Genomic DNA, 21,196 nt, shown 5'->3' with positions numbered 1-21,196 from the left:
CTGCAGCAAACTTCTATTACTGGAAAGCATAACCCAAGATTGTTCCAAGCCCTACGAAGCAAGCATAATGGGCCCTCTCTTTTTTAATAAAACCGGCAATGAGAGGGATGAGAAAGAGGAGAGACGATGGATGCATCCCAGGCACCTCCAGCAGCTGGGGAATGGTGCTCACACAGAGAGAGGAAGATATGAAAAACATGGGAAGTGGTGGGAAAGTTCACCTGCCAGACAAACTGGAGGCAAAAGAATGAAGTCTTACACTCTAACAGCCTAGCTGAAATAAAATTCATCGAGATACCATAGAATTCCAAAACTATCATAAATAACCTGGGGCAATAACAAGAAGATGAAGAAGAGGGGTGGAATACAACAAGTGGAAAAGCAAAAGATGACAGAAAATAAAAAGTGGGCAAAGTTCAGGCTAAAGAGATGCAACAGCACATCAGAAAACTGCAAAGAGAGCTTGGCATTTCATGCTCTAGTCAAGGGAAATATGGGACAGAGCACAGATCCATAGCCAGGAGAAATCCAAGAATATGGATTTTCAGCCCTGTCAGAGCACAAAGCTGGGAGTGAGGATCCACTGCAGTGACCCCAGGACAGAAGCCCCTTTCCCAGGGCACCTCAGAGTGCCCTCACACCCCCAGCACTCAGAAGAAGGGCCACACAGCCGAAGAACACCTGGCCTCTCATGGCTGGAGAGAACCTTGCTCGCATTTTGCAGCACAGAAGCTCAAGAATTAACCAGCAGCAGCAGAGGAGCCCCAGGCCCACATGCATGCCTTGCTAGCCTTCAGGGATCTAATAACCAGGCCTGCCAACCTTTTTCTTAGGTCCAATTTTGGAGTAGACAGCACAAGGCTTAAACCAGCTCACTGCTGCTGATGACCCGCAGGGCTTTCTGCAGCAGCAAGTGGCTCCTGGCAGAATCTGGATTTGAGAGAAAGCATCCAAGTTGCCATAACATTAAAATTATCCCATAGAATGAGGAGATGAGAAATCGTTTGCCCAACTCAGAGAAAGAATCCAGATATGAAACCGAGTAAAAATAACATCTCTAAACCCAAGTTATTTTTCATGCTTACAAAAAAGTTCTCATGCACAAAAAAGGTTTTTTTGTTTTCTTTTTAAATAAGCAATAGCTCTGTTGTTCCAGCACACCCTGCTGCCTAGCTCTTAACCATGTAACACGTATGATTAATACTTACGCCACAGCAAAGTGATGCTTCACTGTTATCTTCACAGTACTTCATTACATAGAAAAGATACATTTGAGAATATGTTTAATATTATCCTAACTGTTGCTAAAATACACAAATTATAAAATGATTTATCTGGAATCCACGTATTTATCTCCCCCCCAACCCCTACACAAAATAAATATGTAAGTGGATCTTCGGCCAGTCAGAAATATATGGAAAGCATTTCTTCTGCATTTCAAGATTTTCAGGCTTTAGAACAGAACCCATAGTGTTTACATTAGTTCAACAGGACTGATCTAAAAGAGGTACGGCTCTGACTATGAGCTGATGCATACATGCTATTCCAGGTTACCATATGTAGGAGGAGCCATCAGTCAAAGAAATAATACATTTTTTTTAATAAATATATAAGCATATATATATATATATATATATATATGCATATATATATATATACATATATATATATATAAAATGAGAGAGAGATGATAGGACAGGTACTTATATTTTAAAGCCCAATACAGAGCTAGCAGTGCCTCTGCACTGTTTTTCCACCAAGACACAACTGAATTAAGTTCAGAAACAGATTACGGCTGATTCAAAACAGTTGATAAAGTGTGATTTTTCTGCTGTACCATTAAGTCAGATTAATGCTCTGAGAAATTTAGGATATACTTTCCTCCATCACAAAACTAAACCTTTGTTTTTTTTTCAAGTCATTTTGTTTCTAACTAGAGGTTCTGGAAAGCGAGATAAAATAGATAGTGCTCAATATAGAAAGGCAAAAACTAAATTCTTTCTGCATCTGCGAATATACACGGGTCACTCTTTGCTGCCTGAGGTTTTCCAGAATCATTGACCAAGCCGTGCACAGAAGAACTTCAGGATACTGGATGAAAGATTTTGTTTGTTAGTTTTGTTTTTAAAAAGAATATTGAAAAACTCCACCAAAAACGTCCAATCTCTTTCTTTCCTTTTCTTCCTTCAGTGTAATCTAACTCATCCAACTGAGCTGGAACTGTCAGGTTCTTTTAGACAACAGGAGAAAACCAAAGTTCCACATGCATTCCAAGCAGACCCTGCTGAGCAGAGGCTGCCACCACCAGCTCAGCCCATGCAAAGCGCCTGCTCCTGGCTGCTGGCTCTGCACCCACAGAAAAGCCTCTACATTTCCCTCGTATCATCACACACTGTACTACCACTACTACTACCACTACTACCAAAATGATTCTGGTTTCAAGTTAGCATTCTGCAGTATCACAACAATACAGTGCAACATGAATTCACTTCTGGAAGATTGAGATACCAGAATTCGTGTGGAGGATGGAACAGCGACTTCCCAGCACTGCCAGCCACCAGAGTTCCATTCTGCTTCCCCAGCAGCTTCAAGGGACAAACTAAAACAAACACAGATTTGCACTGAATAAGTGGCAGCAGAATTGTATGGGAAACAGTTGGCCTATCTGCACCAACAAACTGCCATCTGCTGAAAACGTTATGCTTCTGAAAACTCTGATAATTACTTAGATTTGTTTTCATTGTGTCAAAGATATCTTTACTACACAACTCGGTGAACAATTCCATCCTTCTACAGCTCCTTCTTGCCAGTACTTCAACACGTACTGAATAATAGCATCTATTTTCTTTTAAATTTCCAGTAGTTGTAAATAGAGGTAGCCAAGCTACTATTAAAAATCACGTTTTGCTTTGAAGAGGAGGAACCTTTCAAATGTTGAAGTTACCACTTAGCTGCACAATCTCTATTAATACTATAAAAATATGAGAGGACAAAAAGAAAATAGATGCAAATAACTTTTGCATTTGGCACCTTTTGTCTAGATATTCATACTTCTCAAGTATTCTCTTTTTAATAAAGTTAATGCACACATAGGACACACCACATCAAAGGTTTGCTACATATTTACAAGGCACCAACCCTTTGTCACTTTTTACACGAATGAAGAACCGATAGAAAGCACATCAGGACCCTCATGACTGTAGTATAGACATACTTCAGCTCAGCGCAATTCACGACTGTTTGGCCTGGGAAGATTAAAATAATCCAGATCCTTCTTACAATATAGAAACTGTAAACATTTTATAGCTGCCTTTAGGATTGGTGTATTGTGCAAAAGTTATAATTATTACTGTGTATAAGGGTTTATGGCAAAAACCACATAAAAACTCTGTAAGAAGGTGCTATTTCTATAATACAAAAACAAAACAAGGGAGAGAAGTCATAACCATGATTCAAAATGTCACGTTCTTATTGAGAAGCTGGAAGCCTCTTTAATGCGATGAACTCGTAGTGCGTGGGGAAGAATTTCTGTAATTTAAGGCCTAATGAATAAGGCTTGCTTTGACCAATGAAGTGTGGCGATCTAAAGTTTCAAAACAAACGCAAACCGACATAATGGAAAAGCACCACTGTGAAACGTGAGTGGAGTCCCCGCACAACTTGCTTGGTAGATTTTCTGGTAAAATCCCTGCAGTAGAAGGCCATTGAAGTTCTTTTTAAAATTGTTCCAAAGTTTTTCATCTGTCAATAATTCCATCCCATGAGATGGCTGACCCTGGCTTTTTCTGTCATTTTCCGCACCCTGCCTGACCTGGAAGTACCAAGGTTCAAAGGATCCTCGGTGTGCACAAAATTGTCATTATCAGAATCGTCGTTATACAGGACAGTTCTTCTACCCTCATTCCTCGTTCTGATTCGAGGTGCTCTACTGAATCGGCCTCCAAACACATTTTCACCAAATTGTCCTCCAAACAGAGTTTCAAATTCGTCATCTGTAATTCGGGCACGTTTGGCTCTGGTGGCTCCTCGTGAGGCTCCTCTGCCTCCTCGGCCTCTTCTTCCACCCCTGCCACCACCTCTTCTTCCTCTGCCACAGCCTCTTCCACCTCTACCGCCTCTTCCCCCTCTGCTCCATCTCCCCCACCTTCCCCACCTACCTCTCCTCCCTGTCCCTCTGCTCTGCCAGGTCCTTTTCCCACTGGTGAATTTTCTTTTGATTTTTCTTTTGGGTTTTTTGGATTGCACAACTTTGCTGTAGTCATGGTCTCCATCAATGTAATCCTGATCTGTTCTAGATGTTGATTCAGAGTCTGAATCAGAGCCACTTCTACTTTCAGAACTTGAACTAGATCCTGAATCCCCACTTTCTGATGAAGACAAACCAGATTTTTCCTTTAATTCTCTTTTTTCTTCTTCCTCTGCCTCTCCCTCCTCTAGATGCTCATCTTCTGATGCACTTATTAGCTTCCTCTTCACTCCTGTCCGAGGTTCTCTGCCATCACCATTTGTAAGTGGTCCATCAGGAGAGTGATCTAAGCAAACACAAAATTATCCAGTTACCATCATAATCGTGTCTGAGCTAAACTGGGCCACAGAAACTGGGATTCACCTCATATGTCTTTGTGGCAAGCTCTGGAGATGATCCAACTCTGAGCTAGCCACCAGAGATGACCTTTATGTTTTGTGTATGCAAACTGGTGCTCTAAGAGGAAAATTTACCAGATCAGAAGTGAATACAGTACACCACATACTGAAGTAAAGACTGTAGACTCTCTTGACTAAGAGTCCAGTACAAATCCACTCAATAAAAGGAGAACATAGTGACATGCTTGGACACAAATGTCTAATAGCTTAGACAAATCCTACCAGTAGTGTCAAGAAAAAAAACACCAAAATCTATTTAAAACTCCCAAAATATACATTGAAACTGCCTGCAAGTAGTACTTGTTTCCCATCAAACACAAGTTCTCAAAAGGCTTTTTTTAGGGAGCATTTGTGGCAAACAGTTTCAGGACAATAAACAAGCCCAAATTGCTCACTGGGATTTCTGAATGCCTTGAGTTAAAAACATTGCAAAGCGCTTTGCTGTCTTGGGACCAAATTAGTTTTTATGGTTACTCTTCATCATCAGGTTTGTAAATATCTTCTTTCACACTGGATACAAAAAACTCATCTGCCATACACAGTACTGCTGCAGCACGGTAGCATGGACTTGAGAAAGACTCCAGAAATTTCAACTAATGCTCATTCAATGCCTACCTCAGTGAAAGTCCTGATTGATGTGCCCCAAAGACAAAATAGTGAAGGTTTCAAACTGTTTCCACTTCCAATTATAACACCTTATTTCAAATATAATAAAAAATATATTTTTAAAATTGGAATTCTTTTATTTAACTTTGGTTTCAACTTGATTACTAAAAGGATAAGGTTTTGGGGTGGAAATTCTTTCAGTTTTTTTTTTTTTTTTTTTTGCCTTTTTGTCATTCTTGAAGAAGTTGTACTTCCCAAGATTTTTAAAAGCAATGAAGTTTTTCCATCAGGAGAAATTTTAAAGGACTCCACTGAATTACATGTAGCATTATGTGCATGCCACCGTTCAGACAACAAGAACTGTAAATAATAAGCTAAATTACTTTGCGTATGGGTTGGGGCTACCATATATAAGACCCACACAAGAATAACATAAGATCAACCAGAAGCACCAACTTCCACTTCTAGTGAAATCAGTCATGGAAAGAATAGAAAAGTTATGTCCCACCTTGTTTCACTGGTGTCACTTTACTTCTGACTGGTTTAATTTTCCCTGGATCAATGGTATTTCCACTTCGATTCTGTGCATTTGAGCCTGAGGAAGACGGCTGGACTTCCACTTCTTCACCAGTGGCTGAACCCAGAGGTTCCTCTGTTGTATCTGAAACTTAAAATGGGATACCACTCGCTCAATAGATGATCTTTCATTCTCTGTTTACACATTTGAAATGAAGTTCTGTAGTTAGTCAGTGGCCTAAAAGTCAGAAGGTTAGTCTCACCAAGCTGCCTCTCCAGTCAAGAAGAGACATAGATTCTTCCACAGTGTAACCCAAAGTAACTTAATGTATTTGTAGTTGCTATATGAAGGAAGCATATATACAGGAAGTCCAAGCTCAACTAATTCTTAGCAAGGACAGGCCAAGTTACCTTATTCTCTGAACCTTACCAATAACTTACCAACAAACAGAGGGTCATGTCCTGTTAACGTGATCTACAGACCACGTATTTACAAGACTTTGCTACTTGCTTTTTCAACAGGTAAGTTTTGCATGTGTCTCATGAATATAATACTTCAATCGAATATTATATATCCTTCAGCTTTTTCATCATTCTGCAGACAAGCTGCTGAAAGGATGCATATTAGAAAACTTCTTACCATGAGATGAAACTGAAGAGCTGGTCCTAGTCAAAGGCAATGAGGTATTCAGGTTGGTTTTAGGTTGAATCTTCATTTGCTTCTGTTTCCCTTTTGGACTGAAGACACAGAACACCCCAAAGAGATAAAACTACTTATACCAAAGGAATCAAAGATGACAACTTTCCCTGCAAGATGTCCTGGTTTTTTTTGTTTGTTTGTTTGTTTTTGGTTTTTTGGGGTTTTTTTTTTTTGCATATAAGTCATAACACTAATGATCTTTTTCCCCTTGGTGCCTGCAAAGATGTAATAACACTAAACTTACTTACAATATCCTGTTCGGCAAAGGCATTTGAGCTTTTAAGTGCAAGGCATGTGAGGGTTCTTTTTTTTTTTTTCCATCTCACCTTTTCAAACTGGAATACTCAGTTTTCATAGATAATGTGTCATACAGAAGTCAATGAAGTGTTTACACAGTATTTTTTCAACCTTTATGAGACAAGGGCAAAAATAAATTTGGTTTTCCATTTTATCCAGAGGGATTACTTCTAATTCCATAGACTTAGCAGAATTGGGCACAAACATGAAGTGAGCATGGGATTTGTGCTCGTGATTTTACCATCCTAAAGAACAACTGTATCAAGAAACAAGCAATACCATTACTGGCTGCACATTTACAAAGGTTTGTCTACTACCATTATGTTGTGTCTCAAATGATACTGATAGCACATCTCATTAGCATTATGTTACCTAGAGGCTCTGCTAGTTGATGGTGAACTGCTGCTGCTTCTTAGCCGTTTTCGGTACCGGGGCCTTTTCCTCTTCTGGCATTGCATTGCTGACTTGTACTCAGAGATGATATTCTTCATATGATTTTCAAATAAGGCAGATAGTCGAAGTGTCATGCTGTAAATCTGGGGTGAGAAAGCATGGCCATACTTATCAGAACTTCATAAAATAGAAAATCAGCAAAAAAGCATAAAAAACTGCCTAGACATCAGCTTCTCAGTGCAAAAGAAAAGTTCATGGTGACTTCAACTACAAAGCTCTTTACAGATAATTTCCATTCATGAGATAATTTTATTCTTATGACAGAAAGCGTTTATGCTCCGTTCTTAATCACCATAAAGCATGGAAGCAATCCATGAAATAACTTGAAGTACCAAGGGAAAAAATAAAACAACAGCAACTTTATTGTCCCCTCATCTAAGCTTTTGGCTGTAATCCCCTCGTGAAGAGTCCTCACACTCATCCCTTTAGAGCTGCAGAGAAAAGCTACCTGAAGCGTCTTCGCTCCTGATTTTTACAAGTCAGATATCAAAATCTTTAAGCTATTTCCCTGTCTTCTTTCTAGACCACACCTCTGGCTATCCTCATTCCTAAATTCACTCACGCCTCTCTGTATTTCAGACAATTTACTTCTGTTCAAAATTTTACTTAGAATGTTTTCCACTTATAATTGTAAACTCATAGTTCAAACTCAGCATATACAAAAACAATTTCTTTTCTTTCTCATGTCTATACTCCTCTGTTGCATACAGTCTTATGGATGTCACATAAATACCATCAAGACAACAGTATCAATGTCTTATACCTCTTCCCATTTCTTGCAGTCTTTCTGAATACCAAACTTCTTTGACAAGGAGTTTTCTTTCCATTCACACAACTTAATTCCTGTCCCCTGGCTCTTACATTGCAGCAATGTCTCCTTAGCTCTGGCATGTACTGTCCTGCCCTTCTTGCCTCCACTTGGGATGCTGTTGCCAAGACAGTAAAACAGACTAGAAAACCTCAGGATGTTGACACACATTTGGTAGCAGATGAACCTACAGTGGCAGAAGGCCCAGCTGTGTGCCCCAGCCCTCCCACAACGATCATCCCACTGAGGCACTTCACAGCATTTAAGCAAATGGATATTGATGGGCCACTTTATTAAAGTAATTTGGGAGTTGACTCACAAGCTGTTCAGTTATAAATACACAGGGAAGTTTCCCAGGGGGTGCACAGCAGTAAATAATGCACCACCAAGCTTAATTTGACGTCAAGCACATACAAAACACCCTCAAATCACCTGTCTTGTTGTGACTCTCCACTAATATTTTCTCTACTCGAGCAAGCAAAAATAACTAGTCTATCTTCAGAGCTTACCCCAACCCACCTTTCATCCTTCACGTACTGTATTCATGCAAGGCCCAGGTCTTTGTAAAGAAGAAATTTAAATTTTTACTTACTCGAGACTTTTTGTTAGGAGTGTAAGCTTTAGAGTTGCAGAATATTAAACGAATATCTTTGTAGAATTCCAAGGGACTAGTGTAATTCCCTGCTTCCAAGGTTTCTTTCACAGTGCTGAAGTCCATAGGAGTGTCAACAATATCTCGGTAATCCTACGAGAACATTCAAGAATTAATAAAAGCTGATAATAACAATGTCTATAGCAGATAATTGAGAACATCTACATTATGATCCACAACAATGGCTGTTATGTAATTATTTTCACTTAGGACAGAGATTTGAGAGTTACTGCAGATAATTCTCTGAAATATTGGTGCATTGAACATGATCAATTCCAGCTAATAAAAGAGACATTAGAAACATGTTCAATGTGGAACTTTGTCAAAGGATGAACATCAGCTTGTTAAAATTTCGAGTACGGAAGTCGCACTTACAGGATAGGAGAAGAGGTCAACTGGCTGTCTAAAAGGCTCAGAGTCCTCTCTTTCATAAATCAGGTTTAACAACTGCTTGCATTGCTCTTTCCAAGCGTCAGGACTTCCTTTCACAGGCTGTCTTTTTATTCGTCTTCTTACCTGCTGGGAAACAGATACATTTAATCATCTTTCAAAATACTCAGAATTTCCATTTTAAGTTCCTATTAATTTACTAGTGTTCTGATTTGAAATAGATTTTCATAATTAAAAGCAGAACTGCAAGAAGTTAAAGCACAGCTAATGCTTTAATAAACAGCAATAAGCAGAATGCAAAATATGCTTTTTCTGGCAACAGACAATTACTCAAATCCATATGAAGTACACAATATTTCAGATTCAAGCCTGCTATTGGTGTCACTTTTCCCTCAGTTCTGATTGCAAACTGAACTTGTTCTAGATATCCTTCAGATCAAACAAACAAACAAACAAGATTCTTCAGCAATTAAATTTTCCTGGGCAACAACATTCTTAGATTGGCAGTACTGACATACAACTGAATTCATACTGTTTGAACTACAAACTATAGGCTGATGAAAGATTTAAACTATTTCAGAACTAAATGACTATTTTAGTACCTGTTCTACCTGTCTTCATAAGCTAAATCAACCAGAAAGATTTACTCACCCGTCGTTTTCCAGAGGAAGTTCCTGGAGCATCTGAATCTACATCTACTTCTGCCACCTAAAGGAAAAGGTGATGATTACAAACATGAAAGCTTCTGTGCACACAGAGCAATGGAAACAAGCAGGGTTACAAATAAATAACAGCTAATACAATTACAAACTACTCCAATGAAAAGACAGTTTTGAGCAAAACAGAAAACAGTTTTAAATCAGAAATTACATAACTTCAGGGTAGAATGCAGAAAAAAAGGTAGAAAAGCCACTCTTTTCCGACCCAAATTTGCTTCCATAGAAATCACATGTAAGTATCTGAGAAATATTAGTGGCTTGGTTCAGTCCTTGAGAATTCAGCTAAGTCTCATTCTTGCTGAGCTATATACCTCTGCCTAAACGTTCACACCATGAGCAGCTGTACTGAGTTTATTCTGACTTCACGTAGTCTCTTACATTAAATTCTGCAATTTTTTCCAGACACTCAACTCAAAAATGTCAGCTCTCACAATCATACTAAATGGTCTTACCTCTTCCTCTTCATCAGTACTACTCAGATCTTCTGCTTTCACCTTATTATATATATCTAATATATCCGTACAACTCTGATCCCTGCAGAGCAATAAGTCAAAATACATAAGTGAATTTCTTAGAAACTCAAGACATCAGGTCTATGAAGATGACAAAAAAATGCCTACCCAATGAAACGAAGTAACACATCTGTTACGATTTTGGCTGCTTTGACTATAGGACTGTCTGGCTCATTGAAAGTCCTGGCATTGTGTTCAATGTATCGTACCTCCCACATCAGTGCAGAGATTCTCCTGAAACAAAAACAACAAAAAAAAATGAAAGGGATGGAGTGGAAGTGGTACACCATTCACCTTCTGATTTCAGTAGATTTACAGAGTTAAAAATAATAATAATAAAAATTGAGTAATTCAAGTACATAGGTTGACAGAGACAGAGGTAAGTGGTTTCTGTTCTGCTTACTTCTGCTTACTGCCCCATTAAGTATGCAGGTTCAGGTAACTTTGTGGAGGAAAGATATCCCTCTTCAAATCAGCAATGAATGGAAGAAAAGAGGAGACAAACCTACTGAAGAAGATTACTGTCCCCTCACAGATACAGAAAACCTTGCAGATAAAGTGGTCCCCCAGGGAAAAGAGCATTATAGAAAAAGATATTAGCTATAACCATGTTAACTGAAAAAACTAAGACTTCCAGCTTAAAGAACCATTTAGCCCAATTCTAGCAAACACAGCACTAGAAAAGTATCTGGTCCAAAGGCAGCAAAAATACAGATCAAATATAGTCTACCTACAATGCACCCAGGGACTAAGACTCTGAATGTGTAACAAAAAGGGCACTCCAGATCCAGACATATCAGCTTCTGCCTTAACAGCGTGGCCAAAATAAATGATCATATAGCAAAGACTTACTTTCTACAAAGTCAAACAGAATCTCACTGTATGCTTTCAGTTCACCTAACGTTGCCTAAATGGCACTGCATGTTATTTAGCTAAATATATTTTGCTCAAATAGTCCACAGAAAATGTAGATTACAAATAAGTGAAAAACAAACTGACCTATAAAACCTGTTTTCAAGTCTCCTCCTGATTGTGGTGAGGTCAGTGGGATAAGCAACTACAGTGCAATACATGGGATAGGCACTAAGGTCCACTGGAACAGCAAAGGGATTAGAAATGTCTGAAAGACAAAAGGTCAAAGTAATTCAGATGCCTCAGCTGATACCAGCAAGAAAGTTACAAAATAAGAAGATGCCTTATAATAGTTTCTGTGTTTCCTTTCTAAGAACTCAGCAAAAGTAATACATGGACGCCACATGACATTTAACAGACTCTTTTCAATTACTTAGCTGAAAACATTTGAAATACTTCATGCCAATTCCACCTCATCTAGCATTCAGTCAAGTGGAGCCATGCTGACGTCCTTAAAACTTCCACCCTTTCTCTCCAAACATACCAAGAGAAAGAAGTTGCTCAATCCCCCGAATTACTCGCTCACATTCTTCATCTCTGGAATGGGCCCCCCATTCTCCTTCCTGGGGTTTGTAGAGAAGAGCCGTCAGCTCATCTGGAGTCACAGGGACTCCAGCACCAACCTCCTCTGGATAAGCAGCTAAATATGAAGAATTGAACAGTGAGCACTGGCAGTGACACAAAACCATTTTCTTTACATACGGATGTGAATTCAAAACACGCTTACTTCCTTCTGGAATTGGTTCCATGTCCCATGGACTCATTTTCTCTCTTTCATTATTGTCCCAGCTTTTAAAAATAAAAATAAAATACATTCAAATACATAAATTAAAGCATTTAATTTTTCATCTGGCTTAATATAACAACAAATATTTTTCCTCCCATGCGTTCACAGTAATTCTATTTATGCTAGAAGAGTTGCTTTAAGAATAAGATCATCGTTAAATACATGAAAACAAAGCAGCTTATTACGTATTTAAATGGAAAAAAAAAGATCCATGTTCCTGAAGTACACACCGAGCATATCAACGTGTCATACATTGCAACTAGGTAAGTACTTACTGAACAGAGTAGCACTGGAAGGAACTATCAGGGTATTCTGCCTGAAAAGGCTGCTGACTCTCCACAGTTCCAAACCACCAAGCATCATCTATTATACTGCGAAATCTATCCCCTGCAAGGAACAGGATTTTTGCAGAATTTATCATTTCTCTTTTCTGTTAGAGGAATTGTAGTAAACATCAAATAACGTTTCCAATGATCACTATAGTATCAAGTGTGACTGGGTCTTTCCACATTGTGTTACAAAGATGCTGCACATCATCTTCCAAACACTTCCCCACAAATCACAAGCCTTGTTCTAAGAAGTCAGGCTGTGGGAATGCTACAGGAATATCAGAGAGTTACAAAACACAACATTTGTAAATTAATTACAAAATAAAACTTGTAATCTTCTAAAATCTTTATCACAAAGTAAAGCTATTAATAGAGTATATAGTAAAATTATTTTTACATTAGGATAATCACTGCTGGAAAAAGAGTTTGTATACTTAAAAGTTAGAATTTGTTGTGATGTCAGCACTTCTTCCCCCATTTCAATGTCTGAAATATATGATATTCAGAGAAAATCAAAAGAACACAACCACCAAATTTTAGCCTATTAAGCAAGCAAAGAAACTCTGCAAACATATGGAAGTGGAAGTCGTTACCTATTTGCCAGTTCCTCTCTTTGGCTTCATTATAAAACTGATGCAGCACAAGGAAGTCAATAACATCTGGCATATCATGATACCTTTGTGAAATAGAAAAATATTATTTCTGTTACCCTCAAGCATTGTACCATATGTACAATACAGTCTCCTAACACAAAAATTCATGCATTATTATGTGAAATGTGAAAAGAAAATGAATTCATGCCATCATATCTTGAAAGAGAAGAAAAAAATGGTGGAAGCTTCTAAGGCTCAATACAATTTCTTAAAGAATACCATCAGAATTTCAGTTACTCACTTAATGGAAAATGATTCTCCTGTCATTTTGCCTGTGATTGGATCTAGGAATGCAAGCTTCAAGCAGCAAAGTGTAGGGGGCCCAACTTCATATTTAATTCCTACAGTCTTCACAAATTCTTGTTCCTATTAACCAACATGCACAGAACAATATTATTTTAACATGTTTACAATAGGAACATCCACATTAAAGTACCAGACCTATAAACAACAAACAAATGTTCCCATTTTGCAGCCCAGGTAATTTCACCCATAAAAGTTTTCCTTACCAAAAACTAGAAATTAATCACAGTGTCCTTAAAAAGAAAACTGAAAATAAAAGATGTTCACAAATACACTGAGGCACTGAGCAAGATGCCCACAACTCATTTAATTTCTGTGAGAAGACTTTAAGGCACACTACTTTCTGTTTCAACCACACTGATGGCACCAAGGGTTATTCCTGACTAAAGCCAAGGCCTCTCACCCTTGTGTAGCAATGTACAGGGAAGGAAAAGGAAACTCTTCCTTCTGGAGTGGAAATTCAATATTGCATTGTACAATCACATCTTGTCAACCATGAGCAGGTTTTAAGATGTGTATCCTAAGTGAAATAGCATTTCTTTATTCTTTGAGAGGTATCCTAGAGATGTCTTTGAAGATTACAGGTGGAATCACTCAGTACCTAGCACTAACATCAGAATATATTTCCAGTAAAGCAATTATTATTTTCATATGTATATGAATATTAACACTTATATATGCTCTTTGCTTGATATGAAATCTAAATAAAGCAAAACACAATATGAAAATACTGAGCATTTAGTGTCACTGGACTCAGTAACTCAAAGTAAAAAGGTTAAGAAAAAAATAGAAGAACTGCATAAGTATAATACCTAGCCAAACAATCTATAACACTTTTATTCTGTCAAAACATGTTGTAATATTATGTCAAGCTCTTCCAACAATTACCATACACAATTATATACTTAACTATATCTTGTTCAAGGAAGCTTATGCATGCATTAAGTTATTTACTTGTTGCAATCACATTTAAAACAGTGACACCACCTATATGTTCAGGTCATTTGCAGAGCATTGATAGAACTATAAGCATCTTTTGTGGGGTGGATACTGCTTGAATGAGAGTTAAGAAGGAAAAAAAAAAAACAAATGCAAAAGGGACCTCTGGCAGTCATCTAGTCCAACACTCTTTCATACTGGCTTGTAATGCCAAGTTAACACTACAGAGGCATTCAGCACTTTGAAGTATCCCTTAAACTTACCCTGAGTTCCATTTTGTTCCATGGTTGTTTTTGCATGTTAATACTGTAAATTTTTGCTTTTCTTACTGCCCGCACATAAGCTTCATGGCCTTGCCTGAAGTATATGATCTAAAATGAGAATTAAAAAAAAAAGTTTATTTTACTGATAGTTTTGTTCCTGTATAGACTTTCAAAACTGAGATCATTACAAAGCACAGAGATTTGTTTGAAAATGCACAAACAATTCTTCTTTCTATTCAGAAATTGCATGTGCACATAAAGGGACATGGGACAGCTATCTGTAAACATCTGGTTCCTTAAGTCAGCTATCTTAACCATGAGTCACTGAAAGCTACATTTAATAGTGCCAACCAAACAGAAGTTCATCAGCCTAGATGGGAATTTAAAGACTGCTACAGTTGGAATTACCTCATCTCCCATTTGCGGGACAAAAGGTGAGCGGCGCGGTATGGTGTCCAAGATCCACTGCGGGGCCAGCCACTCCTCACTGGGCTCCCCTTCCATTGAAAGCAGTCCACTTGGTTTCTTAAATATATTAAATTTAGAGCACAAGCTGCAGTTACTGTGGCAGAGTATACAACAATAGATTATAAAGCGTGATATAACTATATATAAGGGCAAAGCTACGCTGGAACCTTCCAAAAATCTCAACTAACTCATGGGTGGTAAGAAACGTTCATTATCAATAAAACAGAAGATTAAGATGTTCATAAATAGACCAGGTTTCTTTAAAAATACACTGTTGGTCTTCTTTAACGATTATTAAGAAAAAAACACAAACAGTTAAAGAAAAAAACATGTATTTATGAAGTCAAAAAGGCCCAAATAAATTAAAAATGCCAACCTTTTTTCTAGGTTGTTTTAGTTTCCTTCGTTTTTGCTCCACTCCTTTTGTTCCCTTCACATTTTCATCTTCAGAACTACTACAGATTTTCCGAGCCGCCTGCCTCGTTTGTCTCTTTGGAGGCTGGAGATTAATTCCAGCATCAGCTGTCCAGTCAGAATATTCACTTGATGAATCACTGTAGATAATATAAAATTGTAAGAAAGAAAACAGCACTTCAGTTCTCACACAATGGAATGAAAGGTCCAATCCTTCAACCCGTTTTTCTGGTCATGTGAAACAGACGTCAGGATTAGGGCGCATTTCCATTCTCTTAAAGAACAGCTAAGTGATATCTTAGCAGATCATTTTAACGATTGAAAATTGCTGGTAAATCTAGGAATTCTGTTTGGTACTTATTTTCATACTAATTAACTCATTGATTCATAGACCGACTTTATAAAAACTGATTTAATTGCATGAAAATAATCAGAAAATTAGAGCACTCTTAAAAATACATTTCCAATTCTAACACCCAAATAAGACTCACAGTATTAGCTCACATCTCTTCCAGTCATAAAGGCACAGCATTAAGAAAAGAGACTGTGGAACTTGTACACCAAGACATATTGACAATGAAAAAATTAACTACTGAAACATGAACAGAAGATATGGATGCATGCCTATCAATATTTCTACTAGATACCACTAAATGGCATCAATTTTTCAATAATTTATTAGTTTAAATGGGGATTTTCATAGAAACAAAATTTCTTTCAAAATCTTTCAAATCTTTCAAAATTGTTTTTCAATTCCAAAAACAAAAAGGAAATTCTTTTAGTGTGATTAGAAAAGGAGGCGCTCTTCAAAAATTTTCTCATACATATTGAAGTCACCATATTAAAATCACTCAAGTATACACAAGTATTTACTTGATAAGACTCTGGAATTTTTTGTCGTTAACATTTTAAACTACTTTAGTTTAGGACAGTTCGCTTCAATCTGTCATAGGGTATCAACAAATCAGTATCTTTACAAGGTAACTCAGTAACACTTCTTCCTGAACTTGCAATCTTTCACAATATCAAAACAAATGTCTGACTTATCTTACTCAAATTACTTAATATAATAAAGAGGCTAATAAATGTACCTGGAGCTGCTGTCACTTTGCCATGTTGCCACAGGATCATCCACAGATGCATCACTTGTGCCAACTGTCTCATCTTCCTGCATTAAAAACAAAAGGTTTCACTTTGAGGCAAAGTTTTACATGTACCATTTTTATTTGCAAGTTACATGGTCTGTTTCACTTGAGGAAGCTTTGTAGTTAAGGGCTAATTTAAATAATTCCACAATTTCTTACTTAATATTATACTACATATGTAATTCCTGGTGTGAATTTTAACAGTACTTGCACCATAGAATGAGGTTGTATTTAAGTGTTTGATTAATAAATTTTGGTGTCACCTGTCCTTATAGCTATTCTGTATGTTCAGTGCATTCACAATTTGCAGTCTCTTTTTACTTTACACCTACTGAGAAGAAGTTATGTTTAATCTGGTATATTTTAAGTCCTTCTATTGACATATCAATGAATAATACCAACATCTCTTTCAACAACAGTTTACAGATGCAGATGAAATTAAAGCACTGAATCTGTCCTAGAATATATGCACAGCATGTGAATGTCCAAAACTGTAAGTGGTTTAACCCAATCCAGTTAAAATTACTTGAAAATATTTCAGATTTCAAAAAATACACAACTTGTGTATTTAAACCAGTTTTGAGCTTTGAATATTGTACTAGCACGGAGGTAAATGATCCTCCTATCTCCAAGATTATCATGCTACAGTAACACCACAGAGCCAAAGGATTCAACAGTTTGAGCGTTATTTTTTAAAGTGCAGAAACTTTTGAGCCCTAGCAGTGACAGTGACAGTCTGTGAACCAGGAACATGTGGAGGAATCATTGACATATCAGACCTCTGAGGAGCTGTCTGACTCTTCCCGTGCACGTGAGTTCTGACTTGCTCCTTGCTGACTGTGCTCTATCGTGGAGCGGGTCTGATACGCGTGCTGGCGTTTGCGCTGGTTCCTTCTCAAAGATCTTCCACTTCCAGGTTGGTAATCATTCTTTTATCACATGAGAGGGGAGATAAAAAGAAAACGAGTACATATGTAGTAATGAATATGGAGTTTTTACAGTGACTTTTTACAGACATTTTTTAGAGACGTAAGTTCTATCCCATCTACAAATGCCAACCAGAAATTTTTGGAATTAGAATTGAAAAGACATCTTTTAGAGACTCGTGGTTGCTCATTTCAGCATATGTTGGTTTGTGGTTTTTATTCAGTTGGATGGTTTTTGTTTGTTTGTTTAATATCAACACTACTTTTTAAAGTATCTTTCTTTCTAAGAAGGACTTCTATGATGAAATATAGTTTTTCTAAAACAATACCTGCAGCCTCTGGATAAGACAAAAGTTGGCCACTTAACAGGTGGCACCTCTAACCTTTCTCCTAATTTCTGTAAGTCAAGCTGAGCATTTACCATGCTACTGCTCTTTTGCTTTCCCAGAATCATCCTACAACTGAAGCCTTATGCACACAGATTTACCATTGTTTTTTGCACGCCACAGTATGAAAACAGACAAGTTACAGAGAAAAGCAGAAGAGCCAAAGTAACAACGAGCACTATTGATCTTCTAAATCAATTCCTTTCATTTTATTTTTTAGCTCAGTTCTCAGAACTGTTTGATACCCAGGTTTCTCACTTCTGGTGAATTAACTTACCCGTTGTAAGGTGTGGGATGGCTTTCTCTTCTTTTCAACAGTGTATAAACCAATTTCAATTTCACCTTTGGCAGCTCGACATTCTTCCTGGACTCTAATTATACACAGGAGACATCTGTTTTATTCATTATATCATTATATATTCAACAGTCTCTATAAATTAAAATACTTTTGTGCCTGTTGCCACAAGAAATCTGAGCACAGGTCCTCCAAACAGTGTTTACATACACTTCACTACAAGGAAACTTAAATGTATTACAATTAGTGTGGGGTTTGTTTGTCTTTAAACAAACCTTCAGCAAGACAGAAGAATCAGAAAATTGAAATTAAAAAGGAGGAACCACTGAAAAAAGACTTAATTGAAAAGAGAAGGAATTACTATTCTTAAGCCTTCAGCAGAAGCTACCATCCTGATCCTACTATCCGAATTTCCAAACAAATCCCCAAAAACCTGAAATTATTTCTGAAAAATCATTTTTTAAAACCTACACTAGATGTATGGAAAAATCGCTAAACATCGTACAATTTAATCTTCTTTTCCTATCTCATTTGGCCTCTTACTTGCTGATGCCTGGAGGAAGCTCATTCACCACTACTCTTCTGCTCCATGCCATGAGATCTCTCTCTGTTGCCATTTGACTTCGGGGAGCATTGTGATGCATTTGCCGGACCCCTTCAATCTGACCGCTTCTCCGGAGACCAACGTTTGGTGGAGATGCAATTTCCAAGGCTGGACTTCGAAGAGCTGAGGGGGTAAAAAAGATTTTTCTTCACTTCTATGACCAATCAATAAAACCCAAAATTTGAAGCTTAAAGATTGCAAAGCGTCTTTATGGAACACTAATTAGATGTCAGGTGGCTTTGTCTTTTGCTTCAGATGAAGTTTTTGAATGAAGCCACAGACTACTGCAGATGTATTTGTTTTAGTAATATCACTGTGGCTTGCAATACCTTAGAGTTGTCTGTGGCAAGCAGAGAATACAACTATAAGAAAAACTGTAAAGACATTTAAGCGACCCTCAAATCCAAACCTTGTCTTCTGTTTAATGGCTTTTAAGTCACGAGTCTTAAATGCTGTGGTAGAAGAAAAGAGATTATCAACTAAAATAACAGACTGCTGCAAGGTTTAACATGTCTCTTGTGCCTATACCTGTATTTGCAATGCTTACTTTGTGTGCACAGGCACACTTTTCATCAGGTGGCACAACAGTGCAGTGCTACACACTCAGAAGAAAACAGAGACTGAAATTTCACGGTAGCAAGAAGAAAATACCGCTGACAAAATCAGAATTGCTGCTGTCACTGCCTTAATTTATCTCGTTATTTGGGAAAGCACCGACAATTTCTACATGCTTAAGTATGGCTAACAGCATGAGAAAACTGAATTTACAATTGTACTACCCAGTATAGAGATATTCAGCTATTAAAATATCAATCACTTCATGTATACTCTGACTCACACAAATGGGTCAGTTCATGTGGGAAAAACATTGACAGTGCAAGTTCTGCAAAGTAACTACATTCATTTCTACTGTCTCATATACACAAACTCCCCCTCACACAAATACAGGGGCATTTGTACATATTTTGCCAATACAACTGAAAACTGGGATTACACATCAGCCTATCATAAGGAGCAGAAAGGACTTCCTGTGAATTGAAGCTGCCTGCTAGGCCACATTCATGACAACACCAATCCAGATCAAAGCAAAAGTCTATTTTATGCAGTTTCCAGTAATATTTTTCCTATTCCTTCTTGAATTTAAACTCTAAAACTAACAATTTAAGATTTGCCAGGAAACTCAAATACAAAAGTATAATCAGTCATTTAACCTAAAATTAATCTATTAGTGATGTGAATTTTTTAAAAGCTCAGGATGATTTGCAGCAGAAGTCCACAGCATCTGTTCTGTTATGACAACTGCACTCAGTCAGCTGCTTCACAGTCAGCTGTTCATATCTGACTGAGTTTGTTTTAAATTTTTAATCACTTTGCATATTAAAACTACAGTCACAATAGCAGAACACTCACTAGGAGAACAATCTCAAGCTTTCTCAGGAAACATTAAGACAGAGCAGACATGTTTATTTTATAAACACTGATGCTCAGCTTTAGCATTTACTCTGCACAAGGAAGCCATTAGCCTGTCACAACGTTGTATTCCATTGGCATTCTCTAATTACATGCTGTTAACTTGACATTATTCAGTTAGAAAGTATCATCTCCATAATGATTGACATCGAGACAATATAGGGAACTTTATTTTTAGAAACAATTTATACTAGAATTAGCACATTAACAGTTCTAAGTAATCAGATAATGTCCAGTTAGTAAGTGATCGACTGCACCTTCAACATTTAATTCCTTTGACAGTATTAGCAGGTGCCCCAGACAGGTTAATAAAATGTGCAAGAACAAGAGAAAGTGTTGTGAAAGACATTGCCCTAAAACACAAAAACTTGAACACATTTTGATTAGTACCTTACTGTTCTTTGCTTAAAGAAATGACAGAGGAAAAGAGGGGACGCTTACCTCCATTAACAGAGTGAGATCTATTGAGTGGAGGGTTTGGAAGAGTTTCTCCTTCATTGATTAGTCTCAGATCCTGCTCCCTTTGTAGCTCTCTGATCATCCCATCAAGGATACTTTCATCTTGGTCATTAGTTTGCTGTCCAATGACTTGTTCAACTACTTCACCATCACCTTAACAAGAACAGGGTCATGACTGCTTACAAAATGTTTAATTTCTGATTTATAAACACTATAGAAACAATCAAATTTTAAGTTGTGCTGTCTGCCCTGCCAAACATCTGATTACAGGCCGTCTTTCTGCTCTCAGAATGGAAGCAAAGTTTAAAAGATTATCTGCAAGAAAAACCTATACTTACAGACTTGCACATAAAATAAAAATAAGAACTTGGTAACAACAGAAAGAAATTATACTTCAGTAGGTGACAGTGGAAGACCTCTATCAGAGATCAGCATTTTTCAAAGCCTGTCTTACTTTCCTTGCTTCCTTACTCACATACATAGTCACATCAAGAACAACAAGGACAATAGTTGAAGCATGCTGCCATCAATGTATATAGAGGTCCA

The 21,196-nt window shown here is 37.5% G+C and overlaps 1 protein-coding gene across 2 annotated transcripts in view; it reads right to left on the bottom strand.

Annotated features, from left to right (window-relative positions):
• Positions 1 to 1,902: 1,902 nt before the first annotated feature.
• The window catches only part of BRWD3 (bromodomain and WD repeat domain containing 3), a 51,790-nt gene continuing 32,496 nt past the window's right edge, over positions 1,903 to 21,196 (bottom strand). The window contains exons 18-40 of one of the 2 annotated variants that reach the window (XM_048959979.1): positions 20,633 to 20,803; positions 18,661 to 18,844; positions 18,100 to 18,193; positions 17,290 to 17,439; positions 16,457 to 16,533; positions 15,328 to 15,505; positions 14,892 to 15,008; positions 14,484 to 14,591; positions 13,220 to 13,344; positions 12,919 to 13,001; positions 12,272 to 12,383; positions 11,937 to 11,998; positions 11,694 to 11,849; positions 11,297 to 11,417; positions 10,406 to 10,531; positions 10,238 to 10,319; positions 9,718 to 9,774; positions 9,052 to 9,195; positions 8,617 to 8,769; positions 7,136 to 7,299; positions 6,407 to 6,504; positions 5,759 to 5,917; positions 1,903 to 4,532 (exon numbers count right to left, since the gene is read on the bottom strand). In XM_048959979.1, coding sequence (XP_048815936.1) covers positions 3,745 to 4,532; positions 5,759 to 5,917; positions 6,407 to 6,504; positions 7,136 to 7,299; positions 8,617 to 8,769; positions 9,052 to 9,195; positions 9,718 to 9,774; positions 10,238 to 10,319; positions 10,406 to 10,531; positions 11,297 to 11,417; positions 11,694 to 11,849; positions 11,937 to 11,998; positions 12,272 to 12,383; positions 12,919 to 13,001; positions 13,220 to 13,344; positions 14,484 to 14,591; positions 14,892 to 15,008; positions 15,328 to 15,505; positions 16,457 to 16,533; positions 17,290 to 17,439; positions 18,100 to 18,193; positions 18,661 to 18,844; positions 20,633 to 20,803 — 3,509 coding nt within the window. In that variant the 3' untranslated portion in view covers positions 1,903 to 3,744. The remainder of the gene's footprint in view (positions 4,533 to 5,758; positions 5,918 to 6,406; positions 6,505 to 7,135; positions 7,300 to 8,616; positions 8,770 to 9,051; positions 9,196 to 9,717; positions 9,775 to 10,237; positions 10,320 to 10,405; positions 10,532 to 11,296; positions 11,418 to 11,693; positions 11,850 to 11,936; positions 11,999 to 12,271; positions 12,384 to 12,918; positions 13,002 to 13,219; positions 13,345 to 14,483; positions 14,592 to 14,891; positions 15,009 to 15,327; positions 15,506 to 16,456; positions 16,534 to 17,289; positions 17,440 to 18,099; positions 18,194 to 18,660; positions 18,845 to 20,632; positions 20,804 to 21,196) is intronic. The other variant, XM_048959980.1, reaches the window with a different exon arrangement.

This window comes from Lagopus muta, chromosome 13, assembly GCF_023343835.1.
Source record: "Lagopus muta isolate bLagMut1 chromosome 13, bLagMut1 primary, whole genome shotgun sequence".
Classification (NCBI taxonomy): domain Eukaryota; kingdom Metazoa; phylum Chordata; class Aves; order Galliformes; family Phasianidae; genus Lagopus; species Lagopus muta.
Note: the sequence above shows the minus strand (reverse complement) of the source record. Positions and strands in the feature narration are given on the sequence as shown.